At 45.5% G+C, this 24,027-nt stretch overlaps 1 protein-coding gene across 13 annotated transcripts in view; it reads right to left on the bottom strand.

The window, feature by feature from the left end:
* SH3KBP1 (SH3 domain containing kinase binding protein 1) overlaps positions 1-24,027 on the bottom strand; it is a 312,915-nt gene that overhangs the window by 36,972 nt on the left and 251,916 nt on the right. For all 13 annotated transcript variants that reach the window (XM_069464019.1, XM_069464022.1, XM_069464020.1 and 10 more), the window contains 3 exons: positions 22,439-22,490; positions 19,444-19,524; positions 16,617-16,776 (listed from right to left, as the gene is read on the bottom strand). In XM_069464019.1, the coding sequence (XP_069320120.1) occupies positions 16,617-16,776; positions 19,444-19,524; positions 22,439-22,490 (293 nt within the window). The remainder of the gene's footprint in view (positions 1-16,616; positions 16,777-19,443; positions 19,525-22,438; positions 22,491-24,027) is intronic.

Here is a 24,027-nt window from a genome sequence, read left to right as displayed (position 1 = left end):
TATTACTTTAGCAAAAACAGAGACATCGTGGCTCTGGTTATTGTGTATTAGAACAGAGATTTTAGAAGTCAACATGAGCCATCTCTTATGCTATTTACTTTAACCACATGGTTCCATCTGGGCAAGGCTGGCGAAGGCCGGACTGCTAGGCTGGGTACTACAGGGTTCGGTTTGTCTTGGAGGTAATGGGTAATGGGGGTAGAGGGACAGTTGTAGCAGGAGACCTACAAACCTGGAGATCAGGGAGGGTGGTGTGGGTGACCTCCAAACAAGGGAGCTGGCAGGGCGGACTCCTGGGTTTCTCACTCATGAAGGGGTAGTGGTGGGGGTATCCTTGTCACGATAGAGAAGGACCAACGGAAGGAGGTGAGTCCCCCCCTCCACCAGTTCCAAAGCAGACAACACTGCCTCATAACCGCAAGCACCCTCAACCAGAGCCTCAAACAGAGGGGAGAATCTCAGGGACTGGGTCTGGGCCAGCAGCTTGGCCTCCACTAAGAGAAAATATAGCTCCAAGCCTGTCCTGTGAGTGTGCATTATGAGACTTGCTGGGCCTTTCAGAGCCAGGTTGAAAGAGGAGCTCAGGTAGAGCATGAAGTCCTGCATTTGGAATGGGAAGCAGCCTGCACTTCAGAGAAGGGCCTTTATTTCCTGCCTCACCCCAACCTCCTAAGGCTGTGGGGCCCCTGCAGGAGCAGACTCTTTCCCCACCCCACAGGGCCACTGCCTTATTCATAGCCCAAGCCAACAGGAGTGGCGGGATATAAGACATTTATGTCAAAAACATTTTATTGTCGGGGCCCCAGCATCCACTAATTTGAAGGTAATCTTCTGAATGAAATGTTTTCAGAAATGCAGAATTATCAGTAGAAAAGCAATTTCATTTTTAAAAGTCTTCCTTTCCCCAGATACAAAGAAATAAGTTCTTGAGGGCCCTTAAATATCATCATTTGGTATCCACGGAGCCTGAAGGATTTGGCGCTGTCATCCTTCAAACTAACAGGCTGAACTCGAGTTATACTCACAGCCAGACAGTCCTGTCCTTTTTGGAACACACCAAAGACCAAAACTTATAAGAACATATGTCTTGCCCGGGGGAGAGGCCACTCAGGCAGGCAATGAATCTAGTGAAGTCTACTAGGCTTTTTTTTTTTTTTTCTGGTCAAGGGTGGAAGATGGTTTGAGATGACACCAAACCATCTGGGGGAGTAAGTTGGAGGCGCTGCGGGTGGGGAGGAGGAGTTTTGCTCATGAGTTAATCACATGTATCTCAGAACAACGCAGCTGCTTCTGCACATGTGGCTTATTTGTGTATTTTGGTAACTGTCAATCTTGGAGCTGCTATTTCCCTCTGTAATGTGACAGCTGGAAGCTTCCAGTCAAATGTGAGCCCACCTTGAGGGACTATAGAGGACTCTATGGTGCATTACTGTGCTCATTTCATCTTGGGCTTTATTAGTTTTCTACCCTTGTTTTCCTTTTATTGTCACTCTCAACTATTCTTTCATTGTATTTTTGTTTGTTTTGTTTTTCTTTGGGGTATAAATTATTGTCTTTAATTGACAAATAATTATATATATTCATAAGACACAATGTAGTGTTTTGATAGATGTATACATTGTGAAATGATCAAATCAGGATAATTAGCATATCCATTGCCTCAAACATTTATTTCTTTGTAACAGAAAATCCTCTCTTTTAGCTGGTTTGAAATACACATTATTAATTATAGTCACCATGCTGTGCAATAGACCGGGAACTTACTCCCCTCGTCTAGCTGACACTTTGCACCCCTTGACCAACGTCTCCCCTTTCTCCATCCACCCCAGCCCCTTGTAGCCACCATTTTACTCTCCACCTCTATGAGTTCAACTATTTTAGATCCCACATATGAGATCATATGGTATTTGTCTCTCTGTGCCTGGCTTATCTCACTTAACATAATGTGTATTTTTGAAAGTTACCTCAAATCCTTTGTGGAATGGTTGGTGCAGGGTAAAATTAAGTAATTTTTAAGAATAGGGTATATATCACTAGCATTTAAAATGTTCCTATGCTTCGACCTAGTTCTGTTAGTCTACCTTAAAGAAATAGTCTGGAATACCCAAACGGGTTTTGTGCATTAATGTGTTTATCATCAGTGTTATTTGGAATGAAGAAAAACTGAAAAGAACTGGAATATTTCATAAATAGGAGAACACCTGAATAAACTATGATATTTGATGGACTTTTACATGGCTATTAAAACAATCTTTATAAATGGCTTATACTAATAAGAATGAATGCCTATGTTACAATGGTAAGGGACAAACGCAGGTTAAAAATGACACACACAGCAATGCACATACACCCACATGCCCTCCTGACATATTAGGAAGAGGAATTTTTTTTTTTATTGAGACTAGAAGAATATTTACAGTGGTTATTCCTGGGTAGTCTGATGGGTGATTTCCACCACCCAGCTCAGCGTCTGGTACGTGGAAAGGGCTCAAAAAACATCTGTGGAATTCATGAACATCTGCCAGATTTTCTGAAATGGGAATGCATTATGTATTTGTACAATAAATACAGTTTTTCCCCCCAAGACAAAGTTGTATGATGTTCAGAGCAATCACACCTATGTAAAATTGGTGGAAAACAAACCAAATCATACACAGGAAAAAGATGAGCAAGAAATAGTCTAAAGTGTTAACAGTAGCTGTCTCTAGGATAAGACTATAGGTGAATTTTCCCTTCCTTTTAAAGTTTACTGTTATAATGACTAGAGACTCATACAATTCAGGCAGCTCATGTTCTCTCTCCATTTCCTTTAACAGTATCATCGAGGTAAAAGGCGAGATTGCCTGGTGCCTGCCCTATTAAGAATCACACTGACCACAGGTGCCCCATGAGGTCATCTTACCTGGGAACCAATCGGCGTGTGTGTGGAGTTAATGAGTTTTAGATTTAGAAGTCTAGGCCAGGTGTGCTACACCTAAACCTGCCGTTCACCCCCTATGTGACCTCAGCCAGGCTGCTTAACCTCTCTGGAACTTGGGTGCTTCATCAATAAAATGGCTGGTGGGCTAGCTTGAACAGGGTCACCTCTGAGGGGCCTTCCAGAGCTCCCATTCCATAATTTCAAATTAGAGAAATGTTAGACCCTGGGGTGGGGTTGGGGGTGGGGGGTGGTCCTGTGAGTTGTGGGCAAATTCTGGGATATTTCATCACCTCCTTTGACGAAATCTTCACGTCTCTGTCAGTGTTTGGAATGTCCTCCCCTCCCATTCTACTTGAGCAAATGTAACTGACCCTTTAATGCTCAGAGATCCACCTCTCTTCCTCTCATTTCATGCAACACACCCCTCTACCCTTACCCAAGCATGTCATATTTACATAGGTATCCAGTGACCTTCTCCACTTATTCTTCAGAATAGGATTTTGTCATTTCTTTCCTACTAATACAATGTTTTACACATGTAGGTATGCCAAAAAAGTTTTTGTTTAACTCAGTGAGTAAGCAAACATGATTTGTCTGGGTCTCATACACCTTAGGAAATAACCTGTGGATAAGTTATATTCTTGATCCCATTTCTAACCTCCTGCCTTAGTCCATTCTGGCTGCTATAACAAAATCCCATAGACTGGGTGGCTTATAAATAACAGAAGTTTTTTTCTCACAGTTCTGGAGGCTGGTAAGTCCAAGGTCAAGGTGCCAGCAGATTCTGTGTCTGGTGAGTGCCTGCTTCCTGGTTCACAGATGGTGCCTTCTCACTGTGTCCTCACATGGTAGAAGGGTGAGGGGTCTCTTTTATAAGGGCACTGATCCCATTTGTCAGGGGTTTGCCCCCATGACCTAATCACCTCTCAAAGGGCTCACTTTCTAATCTATCACCTTAGCGGTAAGGATTTCATCACATGAATTTAAGGGGTAGGGGACATAAACATTCAGACCATAGTACTTCGATCTTCAAAGCATTTCTCACACTTGAGAAATATGTCAGCACTTTTAAACAAAAAACAAATTCTTGCAGATCCCCAAGTATATATCTGTTATGGGCAGAATTGTGTCTCCCCAAAATTCATATGTAGGAGCCCTAACCCCTAGTACCTGAGAATGTGACTGTATTTGAAGAGAGGGCCTTTAAAGAGGTGATCAAGTTAAAATGAGGCCATTAGGGTGGGTCTTAATCCAATCTGGTATCCTTAGAAGAAATTTGGATGCAGAGACACCAGGGGTATGTGTGCAGAGGCAGGACCACGTGAAGACACAGTGAGAACATGGGTGTCTGCACGAAAAGGAGAGAGGCCCCAGAAGAAACCAACTCTGCCGATACCTTGATCTTGGACTTTTAGCCAACACAACTGTGAGGAAATAAATTTCTGTTGTTTAAGCCACCTGGTCTGTGGTGTTTTGTTACGGTAGCCTGAGAAGACTAATATTCCATGACAATGGCTAACAATGGAAAACTATTGCTACAAGGGCATTTTGTCTTTACAACTGTCAACATTATAAAGAATATCATGCAAATGAAAACCGAAGATGCAAATTGCTCGTAGCTACTAGAGGCTCTAGCCCCAATGCTGGAAGCACTGTTCTAATGGCACTGGATAAAAGGAAAAAACTATTATGCTCCAAGTTGGCCAAGGCGGCTGCCCCTCAAGTGGCATTTAGTGTGACCTGGGGTGAACTCTCACTAGGGAGGGGCTTCTGACTCAGGGGAGTGTTTCACATCTCCGGGATTTGTCTGCAGGTGCTGTACAGATGGTCTGATGCTCTGAACCATGAGGGACCACCCTGGAGAAATAGGAACTAGTCATCCCTGAGTGACTTCTCCCCAGACTCTGAAGCACCAGCCACATTCTGACAGGAAGGAGATTGGGATCCCTCCCGTCTCTCTAACTGAGCCCTGATCCCTCACGCCAAGAACCAGACACCGGCTTAAGTTGGAATGATCTTCCACACAGGGCCAGAAGCGAGCCTATTTTGAAAACACAGTAGGTGTAGTTTAAAAAAGGTTCTGATCCTTCCAAGTAGGGAAGCTGCAGCTGGTGTTTTGACAGTGTTCAGACTGTGGGTGTGTAAGCATTTTATAATGTCTATTTGTAAATGCCTTTCACTGTATTTATAGACCCTTACAACAATGCTAATGAATATAAGTTCTGAAAAATACCAGAGTTTCTGCAATTCTGTAAAGCACATGTCTGGAGCAGCTGACGCCCAATGAGGACGCAGCTCCCAGTGGTCCCCGTTCTCCTCAGTCTGCCCAACACGTGGGTACCATTTTGGCAAAAAGGATGTCATTGAACTCGAAGAAAAAGGAAAAAGCCCATCCTTTTGTAACTTATAATCTACTGCAAGTGTTTTTGTTTGGTGAGTTTCTATGCCCACTGCTGTTAACTACAAGGAGAACATACTAGAAGGCAGGCAGTATCACAATATAGCCAAAGACATCAGAACAAGGTTTCCCTTATTTCTGATTTTTTTTTTCACAGTGGAAATAAATATCAGCTTTATTAACACTCAAAGTGCCATTCATTTATATTCATTCCATAGTCCAGAAGGTTACTTAGAGTAAGCCTTTGCACCACAATCTTTCAAAAAAAATGAACATGTAAGAAAAAGTAATTTTCATTGTGCTAATTATTGCAGGCCTTCATGCACGTAAAGTTTTTTCTTGCTGATAAAGAGCTTTTTAAAATCTAATATAAAAGAAACCATGTTTATATTTTGTTAGTGATCAATGACTTTGTTTATATGGAAATTTATATTTCTGATTTTTAAATCAAAATAATGCTATTTTCTTGTATTTTCCTTAGCAGTTTTCATTATAGATGCTTAAAACACATGGCTTGCACGGGCAACTAGCAGCTAAGAATCTCCTCGCTTTACTAGACCAGGAACCTAAATCACACAGAAGGGACCGACAAGCCCAAGGACCCCAGCAGGTTCTAAGTAGAACCTAAGCTCCCATAGAAATAACAGCAGCAGCTACTGTTTATTGAGCCTACCACGTGCCAGGCACTAGAAAAAACACCTTTACAACTACCTTTGCAGGTACCCACTATGTCCCATCCCCCTTCAGCGAAGGGCTCGTTGTCTCTGCTGCTGGGAACGCCATCAGCAGGAAGCCTCCAGCTGCAGGCTCCTCCAGGGACCATCTCAGCTGCAGAGAGGCTCCTCAGCCAAGGCACTCCCTTTTCCAGGGTGGCCTACACCCCACAGTATAAAAGTCTCGGCCATTTCTGACCAACATAGGAAGACTCAGACAGGCCATTTTAGTTCCAAAACTCCCGGTGGATTTTGCTGAGGCTTTTTGAGCCAGTATCACAACTTCTCCCTCCGCCCATACCTGCTTCCCTCTCCCCTCCGTGGATATCTAACTCTAAAACATATCTTCATACTAAATGCTGGCTCAGAGTCTGATTCCTGGAGAACTCTGCCCGTGACATCTTTATTTTCATTATATAAATAAGGAAACTGAGACTAAGTCACTTGCTGATAAAAGGTCATAAAAGTAGTAAAGTAGCAGGGTCTAGATTTGAGCCTATTAAGTCCAACTCCAGAGCCCAAGTTCTTGGCCCCTTCTCGAATCTGCTTTCCTCAGCTTCCTGGTCTTCCAGCCTGGGGACTCGGCCCTGGGGACAGTGAGTCATCGAGGATGCCAGGCAGGCAGCCTGTGTCACCCCGGCTCACTGCCAGCTGGGTAAATTGCCTTTGCTCCCTGAGTCTAAAAGTACTGGTAATAAAAATCATGCACTTGTCCCATCCAGAGGGACCTGCTCTTCCCATTTAGACCCAGGACAGAAGGTGAGGCTTGTGCACAGACAGAAATGTTGAAGATGCACCGTTTGCATCCCTTGAGAACATGAACTCAGCCAGTGGCATGGCCCAATTTAGCCCGAGCTGGGACAGTTAAGCCAAGGCATGTGGTATGGACGAGGTGTTGAAGTGCACAGGAAGCCAAGGCAAGCAAATAAATAAATAAATTAGCAGCAGCACTAATGGCCACAATAAAAAACCACCCCAAAGAACCCACAAACCTTCTGGAGGTAAGTAGGGATGGAGGGAGAAAGAGCAAATCCACCAATTCCTACTGAACAAAAGATTCCAAGTCCATATGGTGACTCTTTTTGGCAGTTTGTCCCCAAAAGGATATACTATCATAACGCACATGTTTGGGCTTTAACTGCCTAAAAAATTTTACAGGGGGGAAAAAAGCTGGGAGGAAAAGGAAAGGAAAAGAAATAGAAAAGCCCCATTGCCCATGCTCAGGAAACTACCAAGGCACACACTGTGCATCCTCTATTTTTCACCACTTTTCATCCCACCCGGGAGTTGTCAACTGATAAGGATGACAGATGTCTAACGCACAGATCTCACCCCTTTCTAACATAAAACTGCTACGTCTCATTACTCACTTCTGCGGCTCCCACCCAGTCATACGCTTGCGGATGCGAGGTCGAGGCCAAGGCCAGAGAGCGCGCCCTCCCTGCTCTCCTGCCTGCCCATGCGTAACAACTCAGCCTTCAGCTCTGACTGTTAAAGCTGGGTAGAGATTACCCAGCTCAAGCCCCCACTTTATCACAGACAAGGGTCCTGTGCGCTGAGGGCGAGAGTGATATACTCAAGGCCACGCAGCTGATTGGTGGCAGAGCTGGAACCAGATGGAAGGTTCCTGATGCCAAGCCAGTCCAATCTTTTCCCACCACATTTGGGATGGTGATAATAAAAATGAGCATCCATATGCACATACTTTATGCGCCAAGAGATTTTCTCTCAAATCAACAACTACAAGAGGGCTCCGCCCGCCTGCGAAGATCAGGGATGCGAATGTAAAGCTAGTCCTTCAGAAACGTTCTGCCCTGGGATGGATGCTCCTGCCCATGGAGGCTAGATCCTTCCATCAGGAAAGGACAAAACTGGAGTGCCAGTAACCCCAGTTTCCCTCACTATGAGATGGAGGGCAGGAGGAGCCTCCCTCCTCTTTCCTAGAATACAGATCCAAAGGCCCTGCTGATACCTGTGGAGTCCCTACATACCCAGCCGGTGGCCAACAATGTCCTAGGAACCATAGACACTTTTGGACTGTGAAAGTCATCTCATTTAAATGTGGGGCAACCTGAGTGGGGCCAGGGGTGCAAGCAGCAGGAACCAGAGTGGTTTGCCTGGCAGCTCTCCTCTTGCATCTCGTGTCCTTGTCCGGATGAGCACAAACAAGCTTGGCTATTTATAGATGGTGAAGACACATTGGAAGGTGATGGGACATTGCTCACTCAATTCCCCTCCAAATTTCTGTTGTTCGTGCAGACTCTGCAAGTATATCTGGAAACAGGCCTCTCTTCAGAGCCCATCCAGGGTATGACAAGTCCTGTGACCTTGTAAGGCAAAGGATGATGATATCGTAGACCTTGTCTGCAAACCTACAGCTTGGCATCTCCAAGAGGTTCACGGGGGCTTCAAAGATGCTGAGGCCAACTCTTGGGCAGTGCCTGGAGGAGGGAGAACTCGTCATCATGCAATTCTGAGAAAGGTTTGTGGGGTGTCACTTGGAGGAAGAGTTCTCAAAAAAATAGCACATGGAGAAAGCATTACAGAAACCCAAGAGGATGATGCATATGTGAGGTGTTGAAACACCCTAGTGTTTCACTGCCTGGTTCCTGCCATCAGTGGCAGTAAAATCAATGTGGCTTAGTCTGGGCTGAGGCTAAATCCCATCACTATGATTGGTTCTTGCTGCAGCAAATGAAATTCATCCTACGTGTGGGTGGAAAGAGAGAAGATTATACATACAAATGAAATGAGGTCAGCAAATAATGCAGATGTCCCTAAAATACGATACCGTGCTTTCCCCTGTGCCTTATGGGATTCCTATGCCCCATGAGTCAACTGCCCTCCCTCAGTTCCTGGCCTTCCCTGAGTCCTGACTCTGTTGCTGCATCTGGGGGGCTGTTCATGCTCCCACCTCCTACCCAGAGGCCTCCCTACGTGCTGTCTGAGGATGTCCACATTTCCACTCCCTGGGGCTCCAGGGTCTGACCTGCTTGCCACTATGTGAGAATCCCTCTCCCAGTGAGTCACAGATTTGGTGAGTGCCTCTCCAGCTGCCAGGCAATGAGCTAGGTGCCTAAGGCAGAATGGCTTGTTTCAACACACCACACCTGAGCCAGGTGGGTCTCTGCCATTTTGCAGAAGAGGAAACAGACTTAGGGAGCTGAGCACCTTGCCCAAGGTCACAGGGTATTTTAGAAGAGGGATAAGGTCTCAACCCTGGTGTGCCTGGTCCCAAAGCCCAAATAAGCAGTGAGAAGGCAGGAACCACGTCTGGCCTGATTACCATAGTTAACTACTACCTAGGCGAGGGCCCTGACCGAATGTAGGCACTTGATAAATATCTGAAATGAATGAATCTCTCTCTCACACAGATCCTCTTATCACTGAATCCACATCTAGCACCCATTTTCCATCTTCTCTCCATAGCCAATTTTTCACAAGACAAATCTACCCATGCTTGGCCACTTGCCCATTCTCTCTTCACCTCACCCCAGATCTGTCTCCTGTCTCTAATTATTTCATAGAAATTGCTCGACTGGGATCATCAAGGACCAACTAATGACCAGAGCCAGTGTGTCCCTGGCTCTCCTTATGGCAGCAGTTCTCCCACTGTGGTCCCCTGACTGCCAGCAGCTGTGGCACCGGGAGCTTGTGAGAAATGCAAATTCTCCGGCCTTAACCCAGATCTACTCAATCAGAAACTTGGGGCAACATAAATCTGTGTTTGGATAAGCCTCCCTCCACCCCTAAGAGGGCTCCCAACATACTATCTGAGGATGTCCACATTTCCACTACTCCAGATGGAGTGACGAGTCAGGATTCAGGGAAGGCCAGGGTGACTCTGATGCACACCTAAGCATGAGAACTGCTCATCAGTAGTTGCTCCACGCTCCCTTCTTCTAGCCTCCTTAACATCACGCTCCTCCTACTCTTTGATGACTCCTAGTCCTTCCACGCTGTAAATAGCAATTTTCCCCTGCAGTTGCCTCTCTTCTCTCTTCCTCTTCTTCTCCATAATCTCCCAGAGTGGTTAAATCCACTCCATGTTTGTAACTAACCATCTATGAGCCAGTGACACCCACCTCTGTAATTCCTAGCCAAGACCTCTCTCCTGAATTCTCCAAGGACATGTCTTTATCCTGACTTGCAGAAAAGAAGGGAAACACTCAAAAATCACACAAGGCATCACTAGGACTCTTTGAAAAGAAAATTAGAACACCTGAGTAACCCAAACTCGAAATGACGGTCCAAGCATCCAAGTACACGGTTTACCTGCTGATTTAGGGAACACTTGCATGTACTCACTAGGTAGCTTCCTCTCCTTCTTTTTTGATTAATCGACTGACTGGTTTATGCCTAAAAAGAGCACAGAGGTGTTTTACAATGCTTTCTGTTGGTGGCCATGGAGGCTGTACACCTCACTGAGTAATCAGTACATGGAAGCTTATTTCCTGCTAAATTGCAACCCTGGGGTCTTAAGCCAGGATGCCTCAGTAAATCTAAAGAAAAAATTAACTTCCACACCAGTAAGTTGGTCTCAAGAGAGACATCTGCCCTTCCCTAAGCACTTACTTGATGTTTGGCATATAAATGTTTACTTAATCTTTGCCTCAAGCTAAAATGCCTCAGAGCTCATCAGTCACTTATCTCCCAGCACCGTTTCTCTGAAATCCAGGGCTCCAGCAATTATAAGTGGAAAAAAAGCAATTCCACTGCACCTCCCATCCTGGGCTCCAGTTCTCTCAGTACAGCCTCCAGCCCTCCACAGGAAAGGCACAGGGTGTGTTTAACATTTAAAGCAATAGGTTGTCTCCAAGTGGCACAGGTCTGGGAAGACACTGGGCCTCCTGCCCAGCACCCAAATGCCTGTCTTCTAAGGTTACTCTCCTGACAGTGTTTCCACGTGTGCAGGCAACAGACAGTGCCTTCTGGGATATCTGAGCCACAGTAATCAAGTCCCCATGTCTGGAACCTCCCCGCTGTATGGCCGGCTTCCACCCTGATAATCTCACAGCCACCTGCCAAAGCGAAGGCTGTTGACTCTGCTCTGCTTGACATAGTCCTGCCTTTGCAACATCAAGGTCACATCTCCCACCTGCCTTCAAAAGCCCCCTCCTTGGTGGAGGTTCCTACCACCTACTGCCAACACTGTTGAACGCTTCTTTCTTATCACTATCATTAACCCCCAGGACACAATGACACCCATCTGGGAGGACACTGGCTCTCAAAACGTTGGCCTTCCCCACTCCAGCCCTCGCTGTCTTCCTGAGCCTATGATGGCCATGTGGGCCATCCGTCCCCAACACCGGTCCCTCCCTCCCCAATACCGTCAGCCCTGCGACCCTCATTCATTCATCTTCAGTCACCCACATTCACAGCGCCACCTGCTGCCCATATGTTCATCTTCCGAACAACCCCACCCCCAAGGTTGTGAGCACTGGCATTTTAGCTCGAGGCAACCACCATCTCCTGCGCTTCCTTCTGGCCACTGACTTTGCCCACTCCATCCTGGCCTGCCTCGCCTCCTTCCCCTTCATCCCAGACCCCCGCCTCTCACTCGAGGTCCCCAACACCAGCCCCTCCCGTCCCCTGCCCTGCTGGTCACCTGCCCCTCCACTGGGAGAGCACGCACTGCAGGGGACACACAAAGCTCCCTCCCAGCTTGGAGCAAAGGCTAACAAACCTTTTCTGGCCCAGCCAGCCGCTCACATTTATTTTCTTTTGAGGGCACACACCTGCTCTGCCCCTCAGTGGCTGGCCTGCTGCCTCCTGTTGCGAGCAATTATTACAGCTGAGGGCAGCCTGCTTCTCCCCAGCATTTCCTTGGATTTTTCTTTTTCATCTTTTGTACTCTTCTCCCAAATCTCAGGGCCTATTCTCATGGAGGCTTCTGAACCCATTCTTATCAAATCAGCAATACACATTGTTAAACATATAACATCACATTCACGTGGATGTGCCTATACACACCCATACAAAAAGATTTAGGTACAGGCAGTTGTTTGAAATATGTTTACATTTGAATATCAAAACAAGTGAGGAGGCTTTATACTTTGGGGCCTCCATTTTCTCAGGTGTAAAAGGAGGAGTAGACAGAACGTTCTTTGCACCAAAACCACATTAGTTACGTGGGAGCTAGACAAGGTGAGCAGCCCTGTCTTTGCACACTGTGGAACGATAACTGAGGCATCCCTAGGCATAGACTTGAAGACAAAGGCGGCACTTATGGCCTAGGGGAATCTCCTATCACCACTGAATTTTTAAATCAACCCTGGTATTAAATTTTTAAGTCTTTTTTTGCCTGTTAAAATTCCATATTAACTTACTTTCTAGAAGCAGGAATAACATTCTTACCAATGGTCAAGTATTTAATAGCTGAGGAAGAGAGCAATCACCGTAAGATCCTTCATGTGTGCTCAGACTGGACACAGGCTGCTTACTGGTGTCATTCTGGTCGTCCTAGATATAATTCCTGAACACTGATCTGGAACACCTGAGTCCCCCCACTACTAAGATCCAGAACAGTGGCTTGCACACAGTAGCCCCTCACTATGTTATTAAGTGAACATACCTAAAATAAACTATGCTTATGTACTGTATTCCTTTTTTATCAAAGATGTGAGTTCCTGTTTAAAGAGAAAGAAATCATTCTCTTCTGAGAGCCACAGTTGGCAGCAAGCTTTCTGGCTGGTGAGACGGAGCTCGAGCCCAGACGCTGCAGCTGGAGCGGCAATGCCCAGCTCCCAACGAGAGCTGCAAACGACGACCGTGTGTCCATTTGCTCAATCGTCTGTCCGTCCATCCATCTACCTGGTCAGGTAAATCCTGGCAAAGATTTGGGTGCACATAGCATACAACACCCTTTTCTCCAAAGGATCACTGACACAAAACTGTTTAAGCTAACATTCCTACCTCTAATTTGGCAGGATAAAATAAGTTCATAAACCAATATATGGGTTAGTTTGTCTAATGTAACTGCCTAGCCAAAAAAAAAAAAAAAATGAAGTGCATTGAGTACTGGGGAACAGTAAGCCTTCCTTTGATTTTTTAAAATTTTTTTATGGTGCAATCCATAGCACACTAGGTAAATTAGAATGTAAGACACATGCTAAAGAGCTGGTACAGAGGCTGGGAAGGATGACAGGAGAGACAAAATTGAACAAAATATAAGCTCTGGCACCTCCCCCCCTTTTAAGGAACCATGGCATTCAACAAGTGTTTGTTAAATGAGCCACTACCATATGCTCGACACCGTAAGGCATGTGGAGATGACAAAACACACTCTTGATCTGCTTTAAATCTGGTAAAGGAGTCCGGGGGTGTGTGCATCCCAAGTGGCACAGCATGAGGCCCAGCACTAGGCTAAACACGGGGTGTCAGGCGTTTGGAGGAGAGAGCAATTGTGAGAGCTAAGGGAAGGCTTCCAGAGGGGGGCACGCTAGCTGCACTCTGAAGTCGAGGGCATTCATGGGCCCATGAGAGGCGGCCAGGGGCGAGCACCGTCAACAAGTTGGGGGAATCTAGAGTAGTGGTTATCACGGTGTGGACTCCACCAGCCTCATCGGCATCACCCAGGAGCTTGTTAGAAATGTAAATTCCCAGGCCCACCTGAGACCTACAGAGTCAGCAACTGCGGGAGTAGGGCCCAGCGATCTGTTGGAAACCAGCTCTCCAGGTGATTCTGAGGCATGCCCAAGTTAGAGAACCACTGAGTTAGGGTAGGCACTGCCCTCCCTTGAACGGGCTGAGCAGGAATCCCTACTCCACCCCCCTTCCCCCTACTCCCCACCCCTGCTTTTGCAGAACTTGGGGGCTGGGCAGCCATGGGGAGAGTGCTGGGCTGGGGGCTGGCCACCCTCTCCCCGCCTGCTCAGATGGCACCCACAACATTAAGACCAGTCACATTTCCCACTGGCTTCTGTACAAACCCCTCTCATGCATCTTCCTTGGTGGCCCGTACTTCTAACCGACAACTGGATGCTGGGAGAACTGGAGACAGAGAAGAGCTACGTAGAGGCAGGAGGCAAATGGGACATCTATGAGCCCAGAAGTTCTGCAGTGATGACATGTTGCCCCCAGGCTTGCAAGGCCTGCACCTAAGCCCATAACCAGAGGGTTAAGAGCAACTCTAGAAGGCTAAGTAAGAAACAGTCAGAATTCTACTTCTCTTCTGATCGGATTACTAGAAAGAGCAGCAGGAATATTTCAGAAATTGTTTTTGAACTAACTGAAATGCTTATAGGCCCTGGAAGACCAATAGAACTTGGCAAAGCATGGCGTCAGCTCTCCTTTCACCAACCATCAAGTGACGGGCAGCCCTTGCTGCTCCGCACCTTCTCCCTGCTTGTGTAGCTCATATTCTTCTCAGAAACACTTATGCTTACATAACCTTTTTCTTCTGATGTATCAGCTTCTGAGCCAACCATGTCACTGAGGTGGCCCTTGCTAAGGTCATCAAGACCATCAAATGGCCCCATTATGTGCATGTGCAAAGAGCCTTCTACTGTCAGTCCATAGAAGAGTGTGTGACACAGAGGGGCCAGCCAAACTCAACAGGTGGCATCACGTGGAGGCAGTTGTTGGACTAGACCTTGGTAGAAGCCTGTAGTATGACAGGTAAGCCAGTTGCTACTCAAATGGGCTCACATGCACCTGAGGTGACCACAGCTCTGTGCTCAGCGGGGCAGCCGGCCTCCTACACACAGGCATGTGTGTGTCTGCCACTGCCGGTGAGATTCTGACATCTCTCAATCACCCCCATTGCAGCCCGCCTCTATATTTGGGCGGGGAGCGTGTTTTTGTCGTGATTGTTATTAAAAGCAAATGAGCCATGCTATAAGATGAATGAATGTTGAGGATATCATGCTAAATGAAATAAGCCATCATAAAAGGTTGAATACTGTATGATTCCACGTACATGAGGTACCTACAGTAGTCAAATTTATAGAGATAGAAAGTAGAATGGTGGCGGCCAGGGGTTGTGGGGAGGAGAAATGGAGAGTTGTTTAAAAGGTACAGAGTTGCAGTTTTACAAGATGAAGAGTTCTGGAGATGGCTGCATAATAATGTGAATATACTTAATGCCAATGAACAGTGTACCTAAAATGGTTAATATGGTAATTTTTATGTTACGTGTATTTTACCACAAATTAAATTTTTTTTTAAAAAGCAAATGAGCTCATCTTACTGCAGTGTACCTAGTTCAATAGGCAATAATAAAAATGACAATGAAAATAACATTGATTTACAGGCACGGGGAGATATACTTGGGAATGATTTAGGTACAGTCCATTATCACCCTCAATTTACAGACAGAGAAAGTAAGGTGAGAAGGACAGTGACTCACCGAGGCTCGCATCCTCTTAGGAGATGGGCTGAGATTCAAGGAGGCCTAACTCTAACTCAAGAGCTCTGAAGCCCCATACAACTCTCACCATGTAGCTCAGCTTATAAAAATAAAATTCAGGCCAGGCACGGTGGCTCTTGCCTATAATCGCAGCACTTTGGGAGGCAAAGGCAGGGGGATCGCCTGAGCCCAGGAATTAGAAACCAGCCTGGGAAATATAGCAAGACCCTGTCTCTAAAAAAAAAAAATAGCTAGGTGTGGTGGCACGTGACTGCAGCCCCAGCTACTTGGGAGGCTGAGGCAGGAGGATTGCTTGAGCCTAGAAGTTCTATGATCGTGCCACTATGCCCTAGCTGGGTGACAGAGCAAGATTCTGTTTCTTAAAAAAATAAAAAGAAAAAAAAATCAGTGAGTGACTGTGTGTTGACAGGTATGCCTAAAGACCTCCAGGGGTCACTGATTTGCTCTGGAGTGTTACGCCAACATATAACACATATGTAAAGGTAGAAAGTTCTGGCAATGAACTTGTGGAGAGAATTCAACAGTTCCTTGCTCTGTGGTAGGCATCTTAGGGCTCAAATACATAATATCAAACTCTGATTTCACATTACTAATACATGTCCAGCCAGCAGCTAGTGAACAAATTTTAGTTTTGCCAAGCACATCTCAGAACACGTGCCTGAATAAAACATGTCCCCAGCCTTTGAGGGCCTTACAGCTCAGAGAGGAGCTATCTGCCAGGCCAGGTCCCGGGTCCCACAGCAGGCTGTACAGTGAAGAGCAGAGGGAGCTTGGAGTGTGGAAAGAAGCCCCACAGAGCAGCAAGAGGGTCAGGGGACATAGCCGCATATGTGCATACCCAAGGCCAGCACGACATCCAGGGGGACAGAGGGGGACGTGCTACCCACATTTCCAGGCTGAAGGGCAGCTGGCCTTGCTCTCATGAAGCCCAGGAACAATCACTATGTTTGAGCAGGGAGACGCTGGGTAGCCAATCCTCACCTGGTAATCCTGAAACCCGCAAGGTGCCCCTCAGCCTCACACCTGCTTCTGCCTGAGCACAGGAGCAAGGACAGAGGGACTGGCATCTTCAGACAACTTTGCGAGAAGATGTTAAGAGGGCAGCTTGATTGCCCTTCTCCTCCCCTCTCCCTTCCTCCCAAGGCCTGTGGCGCTGGTCCCCTCCTGTGTTCCATGGCCGTCCCACCTGCCCCACCAGCGATTGTGGAGCAGTACCTGGTGTGTGTCAGTGGACCCACTGGTCGCTCCGGTCTCCTCGGGGGCAAAGCGCCAGGTCTGTTGAGAGAGTTGGTCTTAGGTGGCCGAGGCTTTTTTGGCGGTATGGCAGGAACGGAGGGCTTCTGTAAATCCAGTTTTGGCTCTCTCTCTGGTCTTTCTTTAAGTCATTGTTTAAAACAGCATAAAGAAAACAGATAGATCTAGTGTAAATGACAGTACTTAGATGTAGATTGCTCACTTCCTGCCTTAAGAAACATCACTGATGCCATTTCCAAAGGTGAAGCTGGGAGGCAAAGAGCACTACTTATTCTGTCAAGAAAAAGCCCCCTGGAGCTCATGTTCCCTCCTCTCCGCACCTCTTCTCACACTGGTCACTCAGCCTGGAGGGCCCCTCTGGCCACTGTCTATCCTTGGCAAGCTCCAGCTCATCCTTTGAAGCTTGGCTGAGATGGGATACTGTCATGTTCCCTTTTCAACAGATGGACCCGCCCTCTAAGGTAGACTTCCTTCCTTCCCCACCTGAGCATGAAGGGGCAGCCCGTCATAAACAAGCCCCACTCAGACACTTTCTGGGCGTTTGCATGCGTGGCATGGCCCTGAGAGCAAGGCCCACGTCTGGTCATCTCCCTAGAGCCCTGTGCAGTGCTGACACATAGCCAGTGCTCAGCAGACGACCAGTGGGTTTGGTCAATGGCCCCACAGGACCTTCTGGGTATGGGAAGAGAAGAGGCCCGACACCTCCCAGGCTGGCCTCTGAAAAGGGCCATAAGCCAATAAATGGGGGGAGTGTTTCAGGGAACAGTGGGTTCTGGATTCTTCTTGTGCACAGTTTGAACTTGGAAGGTAAACTGGGACTTCACAGGTATTTGGTTTCCAAGGCTTTTTGGAGTCAGAACTAGTAGAATGAAGTTGAAGCCAGATTTGGTGGCTAAACTGGGCAGTGTTCAGCGGCAGTATCATGTTTTCTGTTCCTAACTAGCCTTACCCTGTGCATGGTGTAAAAAGCACTTATCCACGTTCTTCCTGCTAAAGATGGAACTTCAGAGAGTGGCCCACTGGGGTATAGGTAAGTTCCCTGTGTTTACTTGCAAGATGGTGCACAGAACACCTTTTACTTGCAAACACAGACTCATGTTGTTTGGGTGTCCAGGGTAATCGACAAAAGCTTAAAAAAAAAAAACCCATCAGGTGTTATACAGGTAATTATTGTGCTCATTTCCACAGTGTTCTCTGCGTGGAAATATGCTCCAATCAGGAATGCTGGGAACTCATCTTCTAGCCCACGGGGGCCAGAGGAGGAAGGGCTTGGCCAAAATGTAAAGCAGGGGCAATTTCTCCTGCTGGGCAGCAGCAGGACAGGGACAGGAATTGCAGCAGCCTGCAGAAAAAATGGGAAAGGGGGTTTGTGCTGACACAACAAGGAGGCCAAGTCTTGGGGCAGGGCTGGTTCCCTGGCTTCCCTGCTGCTCCTGACTAGGGCTTTTGCCTCCCTGCCTTACTGTGGCATAGAACAAGGAATCATGGGAGGGGAAGAAACCAGGGGTATGGGGCCACTTGGCCAGCCAACTAGGGTGGTTGCTCACACGTAAGCTGAGTCCTATGTCAGTCAGCATGGGCCAGCATAGGAAGTGTCCTCATCGCAGAGCCTATTACCCAGAAACTAGCCATGTATCCTCCACGAGGACAGAGGACAGTGTTTGGTTATTTCACAACACATTTATCTATTAAAGAGCTGTTCATAGGGTATATTCTCAATGGCTATTGTTTTTACTGATATATGACACAGACCTGGCCTTTACAATGAAGTTCCACAACCCAAGTCCTAACTGTTCACTGTGAAAGAAAGAGGTATAGCTTCTTAAGAGCTTTCAATGTTGGTTGGGAAAACTTTTGGCAGGCTGATATGAAATATTAAATTTCACAATAAAATTTCATGAGGCCACCAAGGAGTACCTCCAAATAATTACATTCATTAATTCAGCATTTCTCTTGTGACTTAAAAATAACTGCTTTTTAAAATGGAATTTGCTCAGCCTCCTGTTCGTAATAATAACATATCACTTTTCCCATAAAAATATGTGATCAATCAAATTTTAGGCACCTAATAAAATGAGTCCTTCCACAGCATGCAGATTTCTTTGGGAGAAATACTCAAAATGGTAGGAGTCAAACATGTTCGTAAACCTGACTGCGTGAGATGTGTTAAGCTACTTCTCTGCCAATGACACTTCTAACCACCTTCAGGAGACTCCAGGCACTGAGCTACTTGTCCCAGTATTGCCATGCTGTCTTTCTCCATCCCCAACATTCTTGACCAAGGACATTCAAGACATTCATTGTCTGTAACAATGTTAGCCAGAGTTAAGGGCCCATCAGTGACTAAGGAAGAGACTTTCATTTGTCTGGATGGGAATTTCAACTAAGCCAAATGTCTGTCAACAGTGAATGAGCCCTGGGGCACCAGGCACAGGGGAGGGGCTGGGTGGAAACTGTCAGAGACATTTCAGGCCCTCAAGGAACTTAAACCGACTTCAGGGGATTTCAGGGTGCGGAGAGGGTGGCCGTGGCAGACACATCACAAAACAGCTCCAACATGTTCAGTGACTGGTCTGGTTGTTTTTCATTTGATGAGAAATTCTGGCCCTACCACATAACCCTCTCCTATTTCCTTAGAAATGGGATGTTTAAAAGCAATCAAAGCAAAAACCATAATCACCACATTCGAAAGAAAAAGCAAATTCTGTGGGTATTCTGGACTAGCCCTATGACAGACAGCTTCTGCTCTTGCTGTTCTAGAAGTGCCAGTGAAGAATTGATTTCATACCTTTTTCTTCTGTTCTATTCGGAAGTGTTTCTGGTCTTTCAGGAGGTATCTTTTTAATTTCATGTTTTCTCTCAGTGGTACCTAGGAGGGAAAGGATAACATTAATCAGAAAACTTTTCTCTATTCGTTTATTAGACACAGTAGCATTTAAATATTTATCAGGTAGAGCAAAGTCAATATTTTTTTCCCTGAGCTGGGTGTTGTTATTACCTAGCAAACATGAGCTGCTTAGAAATAGAGCAGAAGTCATTTCTGGCCTATGTCTCTAAGTTTGCCTGCCTATACATCCTTAATTTATAAGAACACCACTAATGTTTTCTAATATTGAAACCTGATTTCCTTAGGCATCAACATAATCAAAGGAAATTACTGGGCAGGGATGGTAAATGTGTATAAACAAACAGGTCAGTCATCAAAATATACAAATACGGGGCCACTGGGTATTGTTCTCTATAAATATAATAAAAGGGGCTTCACAGGAATCTGGATCCCATTTTGTAGCAGTTGTAAAATCTGGACTAGAATTATTTGATAACCCCTCCCATTAAGAGGTGAGGTCCCCTTGCCTGGAATGTGGGTGGCTTATGACTGTTTCCATCAGTAGCCAGAGTGATACCATGTATTAATAATTTCCAAAGCTGGCTCATAAAAGGCCATGTAACTTTATGCTTTATTTGCTAGAACTTCCACGTGAGAAGTCTGCTATCCTGGAGAAGCCCACAGCCCCAGCTGAGCCCAGCCTTCCAGCCACCCTTGCCAAGCAGAGCTAGACATGTGAGTGAAGTAGCCATCTTCAAAGTGGATCCTCCAGCCTCAGCTAGCCTAGCATTCCCAGCCCAGGTCCTAGCCAGGATGGAGCAGAGACAAGCCATGCCAGCCAGGTGCTGTTCACATTCTTGACTCACAGAATCCACTAGCATAAGAAGATTATTGTTTTCTGTCACTAAATTTGGGGTGGTTTGTTATGCAGCAAGAGGAACCGGAACATACTTTTAAGTTGAGGGAGGTGCAGAGAAGTTACGGTGGGGTTCTTTCTAAGTCCTTTCTCTTTGCATCCAAATCCCTCAAGAATTACATTTTTGCAAAGGTACCATTTAGCATTTAATCTTTACCCACATGGACTGCTGCTGCTGTCTCACCTGGGGTCCTCCTCAGTGCCAGTGGCCTCAAGCATGTAAGAGCACTTGGAAAACAGCTGAAGCACAAACCAATCAAAAGTACTCCTCTTCCTTACAGACTTGGTTGAGTGCTTGACAAACCCTTTACATGACCAGCCCCCAAGATGGGTGCTTGGTACTAAAATCTCAATTACACAGCCTCAGAAGCCAAAAGAAGTTGAAAAATATCCACCAAACACACACTTTACTCAAATTGTCTTAATGACTCACGACAAATTAAATGCTGCATCTATTTCTGTCAATTCTATATCTGATTTTTTTTTATCAAGTAATCCAACACGAGGAAAGTTGATGGTGGGGAAAATATGGATATCTACACCTCCCCCACCACAAAGCAGTTTCCAAGATTATTCAGCAGGATAAACTTGTAGTAGCAGTAATCCCCAAAGATTAAATGTCATCTTGCTTTGCCCCACAGACACCCGTCATAAACTTTGGTAAAATTGTCTTAAAAGGATAAGAATGTGCCTACCATGCTACAATCTAGTCTCCTAACAATAATAAAGACGTTCAGTACCATTCCTAGAGACACAGAAAGAACTGACAATCCTACTATATTAAAGAATCCAATCCTAGTTACGTTCTAGGCCAATCTTAGCTACATTCTAGGCTGCCTAAACCTTGGACCACTCAACTCCGTGGTCTCTAATCAGTTACCAAGTTTCCCTCTGGGGAAAAGGGCCTTTAGAGGAAAGCAAATAAATAGCCTGCTTTCATTTCAGCACAATAAAATATTTATATGGCCAGAACCACTAGGTGGCAAAATGAAACTGCTCAATGCAAACAAGGATGGAGGTGGTGCAGGAGATGTAATTAACATCCCATTTCAGGGCTTAATCTCTGTAATTTTCAACTATGCCCAAGGGAATGGAAAAGGAATTTGGGGTCAAGCTGATTTTTTCCCCAACTTGGTGGGCCAAAACAACTTTAAAAAAATCTCTTCTTAATAAATCTATAAGCAAACCAATCTGAAAATGTATTCATAGGTTAAATGCCATAGAAATACCATAATTGTGAATGTATGGAGTGAAAAATTCCCCTTTCTTTTCTGTTTTAGTTGTTAATTTTTTAAAAATGTCACTTAACTAGCTATTCATGAAGGAGTTTCTCCCCGCAATTAATTTTGACAATTATAAAGAGGAGCTCTATTGGGAAATATGAAATATCATCTTTATATATGAGAATACAGTGTGCAATGAGTTATAAAATGTCCACCAATGTCAATTCTTCCTACCTTATTCAGGTTTTATATCCAAACTACACAGAAAAAGTGAATTGGACTCTTAAAAATTGAAAAAGAATCGTAAGGAAAAGTATTTATTGCTAGAAAAACATCTTTTAGTTGGGGGGATGTAAGTGAAGTAAGTACAAATTTTGGTTAACCACATGGGACACACATTGAAAATTCAGCAACACTGTATATGTACAGGGCTGCTATGACCCGTGGGAAACAATATTGCCCAAGCTGATTGGGCTCAGGCAAAGCAGGACAATTAGGTTGTTCTCTACTCAAAATCTGTTTATTAAAAAAAAAAAACGCCACCAGAAAAACTGGTTTATTATAAATTCTTTCTGATCATTCTCTTTGGGAGTCCACATTTTTACAGTATATCAGGGACACATTTTAATGGTATGTCTATTTTTTAGGAAAAACAGCAGTATATTTAAAACCTGCTTGCTGGGATCAAATTGTCACTTCTCAATTTGGCAATCTATGGCATTTGAACCAGGAATCTTGAGCTCTACCAAGGACGATTTGAATATAAGCAAAAAGAAAAGATGTACATTTTATTTGATGGAACTAAAAGGTACATTACCTGCCCCTTGTTTGATGACAGGAGCGGATGGAGGCGGTGGCTTCTTGGGTCTCTGAAAAATTAATCAAAATTATACCACATGAGATTGTTGGCAAGCCTATCCTCTCACAAAAGGACCACAGACATTGTTTTCTATGTGCCGTTTGGACAATTTAGAGAACCTCTCCAAAAATTGAGCAATTCTCTCTCCAGGGACGTCAGTTTTTGGCACCTCTAAACAAACACTAAAATAAATTCAGTCGGCAAAACAAAACTCCAATCGACAAATGAAACGCCATTTCCCTCTTTCTAAATTTGTAACAGCTTTCTGGAAAAGCACGGCTCAGCAAAAATGGCCTGAAACCAGCAAGCACAATGGTACTCCTACGCTGAAGCTGCATTTGCAATTAAGATTTAATCTGCTGAATAACCATGCAATTCGAAAAGAGTCACTGTGAAGACTCAAAATCAAATCTGCTCTGGACATGGGACCTTCAGCAAAATGCAGCCTGAGGACCCACTGAGGCCAGGTCGGGTTCCAAGCCTTCTGCCCCTTTCTGTGCTGAGTCTGGCAGGCCATTAGTGAGGCTCCTGATGGACTAGCTATACCCAGTCACACGTGAAAAGCTGGAATGGAGGGTTTTTTTGCGTATCAGCCGCTATTTGTTTTTCTCACACACTGTCACTCTGCAGGTGACGGAAGCAGCAATGCAATCACTGGCATTTATCCCTGAACCGGTTCCAGGGTAGCCAGGCATTTCCTTGTCACCCAGGATTGACTATAGGAGGGAGACGCTCAGGGTGGACTTGGCGAATGAGTCAGTGGCCAGAGAATCCAGCCAGGGCACCATTCCTGGGCAGCGGTGTTAAGGGGAAAGAGGGCCCCAGGGAAAGCGGAGAACCACCTCAACATCAAAATTATCAAGCAAAGATGGGGATGGGGAGGGTTTGAGCATAAGATCCATGTCACTGCCGATACTTTTCACCCTCTCTGGGAATCATATACTTGTGATCTTAAAAAGCTCCATGGAGTCTCTTTGGCTTTCTGAAAATGTACTACTGTGACATTATCATTACTGCAGGGACCAGTAAAAGCACCTGCCTGTCACCAGCCCTGACCCACCAGTGCCTGATGCAGCACTGGGGCATGGGAAAAAATGGTTTTACATAAACCCAGAGAATGTTAGACCTACATGGAACTTCCTCAGGGGGCAGTAAAGAATGGAGGCCCTGGATTCAATAGCATTTCAGCTCTGCTCTTACTAGCTGGGTCATTCAGCCAAGTTACTCCAAGCAGGCAGTATAGCATGGTGGCAAGAGGTCGGGTTCCAGAATCTGTCACTATGAACCCAGCTCTTTCCATCATTAGCTGTGGACACTGAGCAAGTGATCTCACCTAGGTGAACCTTCTCATCTATAAATATTGATAATACAACACCCCCCCCCCGTTAGGAGGAGGTGGTTTTACAAGCAGAAGGAGTCAGTAAGAATTGACTTGTTTAATCCATGTGCCAACTCTATAAAGGAGTGATATTATTATGCCCATTTTGCAGATGCAATAATTGAGGCTTTGAGAAATGAAGCTATTTCCCAAGGTCACCAGACTATTA

Source organism: Eulemur rufifrons, chromosome 30, assembly GCF_041146395.1.
Source record: "Eulemur rufifrons isolate Redbay chromosome 30, OSU_ERuf_1, whole genome shotgun sequence".
Taxonomy (NCBI): Eukaryota; Metazoa; Chordata; class Mammalia; order Primates; family Lemuridae; genus Eulemur; species Eulemur rufifrons.
This window is presented reverse-complemented; position numbering and strand designations above follow the sequence as displayed.